The 9581-nt window shown below is 33.8% G+C and overlaps 1 protein-coding gene and 1 pseudogene across 3 annotated transcripts; both read right to left on the reverse strand.

The window, feature by feature from the left end:
* Positions 1–3587: 3587 nt before the first annotated feature.
* LOC109131197 (uncharacterized) lies at positions 3588–4831 on the reverse strand (annotated as a pseudogene). Its single transcript, XR_015592251.1, has 3 exons — positions 4408–4831; positions 3718–4301; positions 3588–3635 (listed from the first exon to the last, which is right to left on the reverse strand). The product of XR_015592251.1 is annotated as an uncharacterized LOC109131197 (transcript).
* Positions 4832–7003: 2172 nt separating this feature from the next.
* LOC104770929 (heavy metal-associated isoprenylated plant protein 9) lies at positions 7004–9581 on the reverse strand. 2 transcript variants are annotated; one of them, XM_087506250.1, is made up of 5 exons: positions 9421–9581; positions 8961–8992; positions 8637–8871; positions 8172–8438; positions 7004–7595 (listed from the first exon to the last, which is right to left on the reverse strand). In XM_087506250.1, the coding sequence occupies exons 2-5, from the start codon at positions 8979–8981 to the stop codon at positions 7153–7155; spliced, it is 966 nt and encodes a 321-aa protein (XP_087362376.1). In that variant the 5' UTR covers positions 8982–8992; positions 9421–9581; the 3' UTR covers positions 7004–7152. The 2 variants fall into 2 exon arrangements, with proteins under 2 accessions (XP_087362376.1, XP_087362375.1); XM_087506249.1 differs by lacking the exon at positions 9421–9581 and adding an exon at positions 9157–9331.

Raw genomic sequence — 9581 nt, forward strand, 5'->3', positions numbered from 1 at the left:
TAAGGTACAAAAAAATTAGAACATGGTTCATTATAAAGCCAAGTTAAGTGTACGTAAACTTTTACAAGAGCAAAAAACCAATTTCAAAATTTTCTATTTTTTTCTTTTTAGGTGTATGCACATCTTCAGAATATATTTATTATGAAGTTTAAATAGTTTATTACAAAGAATTTTAGTTGAATTCACAAAGAATTCTATGACAAGTCTATAAAAAAAAGCCCGGTTAAAATTAATTGATATGAATGTCAACAATAAGAGTAAACATGCCCAAATATCAAGATTTACTTCTCTAGGAATACTTGTTTTGGCAACTCTAGTGTCTTGGTAGTAAACTTTGCTCACATTAAGCACAAGAACGGTTATACGAGCATCTGGTTCTTGTACAACTATACATGGGAATTTGTTCTAGGTACATGTTAGATGAAGACCAACTCTTTATAGTGAGCATCAACGCATCAGCCAATTCTTCAAATACAGTAAAATAATTACTGTCTCGATGAAGATAATTTTTAGGTTTTTTAAAGCAAAAAAAAAAAACAAAACAACGAGAATAAAGTAAATTTAAATGTTATATATATTTATATTGAAAGGGAAGCATATTTAAAAAGCAAATCTTCTAAGTATTACATAATATATTATTGGCATAAAAAATCATTAAAGATAATATAGTCTAAAATAAAAAATAAAAATATATAAAAATATATAAAAAAAAATAAAAAAAAATAATCAAATTTATTATCTTTGCAACCAAACATATAAATATTTTCGCATTATTATCCATACCAAAGAAGTCTACAATATTAATATTTTGAATATATATATTATTTATTGGGAAAATTGGAAATAACGGATCACTAAAAAAAAAAATTGACCATATACATCTTTTTTAAAAAATGGTCATTTTTACCAAAAATGCCCATAGGAATTGAAAAACCCAAATTTAACAAGTTTAAAAATGTGAAATATAGAAAAATAAGTAGATATACAATAGTAGAGGTAATATAATTTTTTTCCAAAAAAAAAATGTATAAGTTGTTTTTTTTATGGATAAAATTTGATATAAAAAATTTAGAAAACGTTTTCTGCTGTTCTGAAAATTTAAGATGATGTGTTCTAACATTTTGTACATGTTATACTAAATTCAGGAATAGTTTCTGTTCTAAATAGTTTAGGAGCCGGAAATACTGAATTCTAAAAAATTCAGAATTTGTATTCTACGGTTTACTCTATGTTCTAAACGTTTTAGTATAATCTTCCTACGGTTTACTCTATCCTCTGAAATATTTAGAATTTGTTTTATTCTTTTTACTCTATCTCTGAGAAAATTAGTTGACATCTACAACGGAAAAGTAGATTGTACACTCTGAAACTTTTACTGATTGGTAAATATAGAAAGTGAATATTTCGAATAGGAAACTCAATATTTATCTAATAATTAGGTAAACTCATAATAATTTGTTAAGATTGTGTTCTACGAAATTTAGAAATAGTTTTCTAATGATTTTAGAAATTTTTAAAACAACCCTAATCGTTTTTGTTTAGTGGTGTGTTAAACCGTTTTCTCCCATTTCTTTTCACCATTTTCGAGCCATGGCAATGCACATCTATGTTAAGAGTGGAGAGTGGAGATTGTTTGACAATCATGAGTGGAGATTTATTATTGATGAAGACAATCGTGGAAGATTACTAACTTTGGAATCGAGTACAACACATGAAGAATTGAAGATTATGATTTCAGAAGCCTATGGAGTAGAGCCTAGTATGGTTAGGCATGTCAATTAGGACCAACGCCCGTGGGCTGGCCCGGTCCAGCCCTGAAAAATAGCGGGTTCGGGCTTAAATATATATGTCCAGAAAAAATCGGGCCTTTCGGGCTCAGCTCATTTGGGCTATAGAGTTTTTCGGGCTTAGCCCGACCGGGCTCGGGCCAGCCCAAAAAGCCCTTTAACAAATATATTTGTACTTTTTTTGTTAACATTTTTGTTTGATTGCAATATTTGATTAATAATTTATTGTAATTAAAGTTTTAAACTCTAATCCTAGTTTTTATATTTACTTAATAACCATACTTAATACTTTAAAAAAAATTATCCATGATATTTTATATGAATTATATATTAGTTTATTTGGTTAAAGTATTGAAATTTTGTTTAGTCTTAAATTTTTTATTTTAAATTAAGTTGGTTGTAATGAATATAGATGAGTTATTAATTTTTTGATTGATTTTTTTATAGTGCACCTTCAAACACTGTTTTTTAAGGCTTATAAGTTTGAATTTTTTATCGGTAAGATAAGCCCGAAAAAGCCCGAAAATCCCTATAACCCTGTTAGATCCGGGCTCGGGCTTTGAAATATAGGCTCGGAAATATTTTAGGCCGGACTCAAACATATGCGAGCTTTACGGGTTTCAGGCCGGGCCGGGCCGGGCCAGCCCGATTGACACCCCTAAGTATGGTTGATATGGAGCTAAGTTTTTTACCCACAGATCTCACTGCTGATTGTTCTCTTGTCGTTATGATGAATAATAGTCAGGTCACAAATTTTCTTTCATACTATAAAAAGAAGAAAACAGTAAATTTGTGTGTGACATTCAAAGGTGGTGTTGAGGATGTTGGGAGCAAAGTCATATTGGATTTGAATAAAGAACCAGGGGTTTCAAGTGTTGAAGATGGCGATGGTAGACCGAATGAAAACCTAGCTGTATTTGTGGGTACTGATGATGCAAAACGGAGGGATGTTTTAGGGAAGAAAACATCCGACAAAAATGCCGGTTATGGTGTTGGAACGTCGTTGAAAGGTGTGAGCGTAAGGAAGGGTCAATATTTCAAAAGCAAAGAAGTGTTACAAGCAACAATGAAGTTGTGTGCTATGAGGTACAACTGTGACTACAGGGTTACGAAATCTGATACAGTATTCTGGTGTATACGCTGCATAGAGGATGTTTGCAAATGGAGTCTTCGTGCTGAGTGTTTAAATGGGTCTATGTATTTCAAGATCAACAAGTTTGTGGGGGACCATACTTGTACTCCTTCGAAGAAGAAGAAATTTTGTAGGACACCTTCAGCTAAAACAATTGGACATCTCATTATGCAGAATTATGAGGGTGTATTGGAAGGGCCTAAACCGAATGATATCATTAATATTATTCGTACAGAGTATGGTTGTGATTTAACTTACTCTCAGGCATGGGAGTCTCGTGAGTATGCAGTGAATGAAGTTAGAGGAATTCCTGAGAAGAGTTATGGTAAAATACCAAAATACTTGTACATGATACAAGAAGCGAATCCGGGTACCTATACAAATCTTGACTGTCAATATTAAGGTTTATGGCCCCCGATTTGGTGAACAAATCATCGAAAAGAAAGTTATCTTCCTGTCAATGAAAAAGTTTAATGTTTACAAAAAAATACATCCAAACAAAGTTTAATGATTACAATACAATACATAAGTTCACAAAAACAATTACAATACTTAAGTTTACAATTAGCCGAATATTTTCAAATAACTTACAAAGCCGAATGTTTAAAAAAAAACAAAAAAACATAGCCGATTTCCAAAACATTAAATCGAAGACAAGTTTTACCAAGTTACTTTTTACGTACCAAACTTTTTGGTTGAATGGATGGTGATTTCCCCTGTTTCAAAAATAAGAATCAATAAGTTTGACAAAATCATTACATATACAACACCAAGCATATAAATTATTTATTCACTTACCACATCTTTTGGTTTAGAGGATGTTGGTGTGGCTTGTGTCGAAGTTGATGCTATAGTCGATAGTATCTCCTTCACTTCTGATACATCCTCCTCCATCTTCTTCAATCGCTGGCCTATTTCTTCCTTAAAAGGCTTGAAAGAAGCTTCAAACATACCTTTAATGAATGACTTCATTTCTTCATCAAAACCATGAGTGAACGACGTTGCGGCTCGCTGACATAGGAGTTGCATTTTTCGACTCTCTGCACCATGATCAATCTGCTTCGTCTTTCTCTTCTTCGTGCTTGATGCTCCCACATTTACATCTTGCTTCTTCTCGCTACTCTCCAACCCAGACAATTGATTGTCTCCATCACTTTCCTTTTCAACATGATCATCTTCGTTTACAACCTCTTATATCTTCTCTTCTTCAACATCATTAGATTCAACATGACCCCACTCATGGTCTCTAAAATTGTAACCAGATCGCACCAAATCGTTTACGTTTTTTACTCCCACATCATCATCTCATCACGCCTAAAAAACTCTATATCATCGATTATGTCAAAATTTCCTGACCTCGAGATGTATGGATAGACGATATCCTACCAAGACAACAGTAACAAAAATTTTGGTTAAGCAATTGTAAAAAAAAACATAACCATATTCAGAATGACAATTAAAGAAGAATAGAGAAAATCAATTACTAACCTTTGGTCCAAACGATTGCTCTATGATGATAATGTCTTGATAAGACACTTTTGCAGCTCCCTTCCAGTTAGAACATCTAGCACCGTTTGTGAATTCCTTGTTGATCTTTTCTCCCAACAATTCTCCAATCACTGGAATTGCTTCCATAACCCATACTTGAAGTGCAAAGGAGAAGCCATTAAGAATATAATTGTTGTTCTTCTTCAACTCCTTTCTTGTGTCCATGATCGAAGTCACAAGGTAGGCAAAAGAATGTAAACCCCAAGGATAAGCTCTCAACTTATCAAGATCCATCACCAACTTGATGTATGAGAGATGGATCTTTTTCTTCTCGTCCTTAGCCATTACCAAACCAGCTATGATGCACACATATACAAATCTTAGCTTGTCTTCAGGTTCCCACTTGGGAGCTTCTACTAAGTGCACATCCATCAGCCTCTTAATGGTAATCTCCCTATCTCTCTTTAATAGTCTAGCCCAAAAACCTTTGTCCTTCTTCCAACTGTCTTCATTCCAAGATTTTAAATCTAACTTGAAATTATCCTTGCATTTGAGTCCAGTGACTGCATAATATTCTTGCAGCGAAAATCTTATTGGCTTCCTTCCAAACACAAACCAAATCTCATGTTTCTTATCTGTGATCAACTGCCTACACATGATGCTGTGTATCAAACGAGCAGAGTACCCTAAACCATTTTCGTAGATGGCAAACAAATTTGCAAAGACAGGATCACTCTTCACTTGCTCATACTCGGTTGGCAAAGCATCCTTGATTCTTGTCAAGATAGACATTCTGCAGCTATTGTTTATCTGCTTCACTTGCGGTTCATCACCATATCTAAAAATGCGTTTAGGACACTCCTTTTCAACACTTTAACAATAGATTAAGCAAAATTAAATCAAACACAATATTAAGAGTTGATAGAAATAGATTTCATGGCAAGAATCACAAGTATTCATGCCTTAATTTAATTTTCAAAATATGTAAAAGTACCTTCATTTATCATATCGATTGATCCTGATTTTTCACACATGTAGAAGCTAGTTTTCGAAATGCACCTGAAATGTGAAAAAACAAACATATCACAATCAAAGAACCATGAAAGCAAACATGATGATGAATCAACTACTAAAGATAAACCTGAAACCTCATCACAGGATACATTTGTATAGTAATCGTTAACAAAATAAGAAAACAAGAACATGGAGAAGAGTTGTAAAATTGAGTCTTTTAAAACATAAAATTAAGATTTGTCTAGTAATCATTCACACAACATAAAATCCAGACTTTTAAAACTTACGATATGGAGATGTCTCCAAAGAAATGTAAACTTTTAAAATTTAAAACATATAACCAACTCAAGCTATCGGGATTGAAAAACATTTTGACACAAACTAACCTACAATTAGATGAACCAAGACAAGCATTGCAACAATTTCAATGTTCTCATCTCTCATAGCTCAATTTAGTAATTGAGAATTCTAGAGTGATTTATGTTCTAGAGTGATTCCGTAGAAAGATTATACCGATTAAGACCGATTAAGAAAATCAACATGCAACTCCTAAATCTATAGAAATTGAGAATTTTAGTGTGATTTACATTGTAATATGAAGAAAATCAAACGATTAAGAAAATCAAATTGAGAATTCTAGAGTGATTTACTCATAAAACCGATTAAGAAAATCAACATGCAACTCCTAAATCTATAGAAATTGAGAATTCTAGAGTGATTTACATTGTAATATGAAGCCGAATTTCAAACGATGTGAAGAGAATCAAACGATTGAGCGATGGGAGCAAACAAAATCATAGGAGCAAATAAAAACATAAGTCGCAAGAATAAAAGGAAAACAAATCAGAAGGAGGACAAATCAAGCCAAAGAACACCCCCACCATTGCTGTCTTTTTTTGGTTCTATACGATTTGGTAAAAAATTAATTGGAAGTGGAAAGGGTTTTTCATTCCTTTTGGGTGTAAAAAACTCTAGTTCGAGTAGAGGTTTCTGTATCTCAATTTTTATTTCCTTTTTATTTTTAATTTTTTGTGAATAATTTAAAATGATTTTATTGTATTTTCGTTTATATTATATGGTTTTAAAAAGTGAGGACAAAATTGAGTTTTTATTAATATAAAACTTAATTCACCAAACTTTAAAAGAAAAAGTATAGATGGATATTTTTGGAAAAAAAACGTCCCTTTTTCCAATTTTTCCTTATTTATTTGGACACAAAACATCAGCCCATTTAAACGAGTCTTCAACCTTTCCATTTTGTATTTAAATCTTTTTGTAACGGAAAAAAAAAGACTTGGGAGGTTGAGAAGAATTAGACAAGGTAGGCTGGAAAAGCTGCCACGTCCGAAAAATGGAGATTGACGTAGCAAAAGAATAAAGAAGCACACCATGTGCACACCCACGCAGATCTCCTATTGCCACTAGAATCTCCTGTCTCTTCAATTCCTATTTTCATTACTAAAATAAATAAAAAATTCCCTCAAGAGTATATACAAAACAAATTCGTAACGCACTCATCATATTCTTACATGAATTTGAATAGATTCCGTATCGATCGTTGTGACAGTTGCGATCACGTATATACCAAACACCCATTATAAAACAATATACTGTATATAGTAGTTTACACGTCTTTTTTACCTATTTTCTTACTTTTTGTGTTTTTCAGTTTCTTACGTAATTATGACCCTAATTATATATTTTTCCAAAGACCATACGAAACCAAATTAATTAAGTAATGCAACAAGCATTAGGGTTCTCGTCGCTAAAAAGCTGCGGCGGAGGAACCCTTTCGATGATGTATGAGGGCTGATAATAATACATCATCCTCTTCATACCTTCTTCTTCCGCCATCGCGGCCATCTCATAGCGTCTTCCCTCCTCCATAGCGGCCGCACCCGCATCTTCTCCGCCACCTTCCTCTTCCATCTCCTCTCCCTCCTTCTCTTCTTGCTTCTTCTCTCCAGTTTCTGGCGGTTTCTCCTCGCCTTCGCCGCCCTCCTCCTTCTTCCCTTCCGCCGCAGCCGGGTTTTCCGGTTCCGGGTCGGGTTGGGGTACTATTCGGGCTTGTTTTTTTGTCCGACGGTAGACGTAATCTACAAGCTTCTCGGCGTCCATTGTTCCAGTCACTATTACTTTTCCCGTGGTGTGTTCCGTCACAGTTGTTTGTACCCCTAAACAACAATATATATTAGTCAGTCCAAATATAGAAGAATGTGTTTTACTTTCTTTTGTTAACAACGATTTGCATTTTATCATTATTTAATTAATATAGTGATTTAACGACAATACTAACACACTGATTTTTCGTTCAAACTGAGTAACAGTCTATATTAATATTCGTATATACGAACAAAATTTAAACAACTTAATTCACTTTTACGAAAAGTTTCTAATTTTAATCTTCTTATCAACAAAGCGATTTAAATTCTTTGAAACCAAAACCTCATGTCATCAACAAACTTTAGTTAAAACATGCACGTGATGCAGAACGGGATATAGACATATAGTGACTCTTCTTTCTGACGTGATATAATGAATTTACAATTTAGAGTGACATCTATGTCATTTTTACATGGGTGCGTCTGTTTTAGATATATTCCGAAAAACATATCATAAAATAAAATAACATATATCAATGTAACCGATATTTTTTTTGGATTTGCCCATTCTTGAAAATATTATAAGTTTTACATTAAAAATGGGTATTTCGGTTTTGAGTAGATCCAAAGAAAAGTATGTATATGTACCTCTCATTTTGAGAATCTTCTTCCTGAGCTGGTCAGCACAAGCTTGGCAGTGCATGTTGACGTTAAGCTCAACGGTGGTGAGGCCTCCGGAGACCTGAGACGTTATGATCGGTGGCAGAGGCTCTCCCTCGGCCGCCGGAAGTGGAGAGAGGACTTTGGCCATTCTTTTAGTCTTCTTCTTGATTTTGTTGCACACTGCTTGCGGATCCAACACTCCCTTTATCGTCACTTGGTTCTCATTCATGTCCATCACCACTTCTTCCACACCTACACATTTTTACAGTTAAAGTTTAATAACTATTTATTTTACTTATGGATCTTTATAAAATAATATTTAGCTAGTTGGGATTTAGAGAATGAAGCTATTGGTTTTTATTATTAAAAAAAATTGTTTTAATAAATAGTGATGATGACCAATTATTCTTAGCCGAATCTAATTCTCCATCTATTTATATATATGGTTACCTCTAATTTTTAGAATAGATCTTTCAATCTTCTTGGCGCATCCTACACAATGCAAGTCGACGTAGAGTATGAATGGTGGAGGCGGTGGTGGTGGTTGCGGCTCCTCCTCCTCCGCTGGTTTCTCCTCCTCAGCTGCATCTTTCTTCTCCTCGGCCACATCTTTCTTCTTCTCCTCTTCCTCCGCTTTGGCCGGCCCTGGAACGGCCTCTGGAACTGATGCTGCCTCCTTTGCCTCCTAATAATGAAAAAATCAACTATAAGTTAACGTTAAACATGTATAAAATTTTGTTGCAAATTAAGAATATTGAAGAGCTTGAATCTTACTGGTTTTACTTCTTCGCCCATTCTTTTAGAATCTGTGGTTATACGACGATTATAAATGGAACGAAGATGAGAATATGTTATGGAGGAATGAGTAGGGAGAACGAGTATTTATATGAAACAATATAATATAAAAATACAAAGGGGCAATGGAATTATTGATGAATAATTAAAGTTTTAGTATAAGGTAGGAACTTAACAGAACATAAAGCATAAGAGGTTGATTCCATAGCACATGGCAGAAACTAATCATCCAACATATATAGACACACCCCTTCACCCTTTTACTTTATATATAGATTCATTCTCACCACTAAATATGTTTTGTAGTTATTTTTCAATCAACTTTTTCGATTTTTTTTTCTCTTTGGAATTTACCATATTTTGAAGAGAGCCGAGGACAAGATGGTCCGAGGTCGGTAGGTTTTATAGGCATAGAATGTGGGTGTTCAAGATCATGTACCTTGAATGATTTTGTAATGTCTTCGTATTGATAATTGAATTATGGTCCGTTTGTTTCTTACGTATCGTATGGATGGTGAGCCTTGATGATGAATTCAACATTAGAATTTAGATTCCGGATGTTGTTGTTCGTTTTGCGGACTCAGTTTTCTCTGTTACCCA

Source organism: Camelina sativa, chromosome 20, assembly GCF_030686135.1.
Source record: "Camelina sativa cultivar CO46 ecotype springtype chromosome 20, ASM3068613v1".
Taxonomy (NCBI): Eukaryota; Viridiplantae; Streptophyta; class Magnoliopsida; order Brassicales; family Brassicaceae; genus Camelina; species Camelina sativa.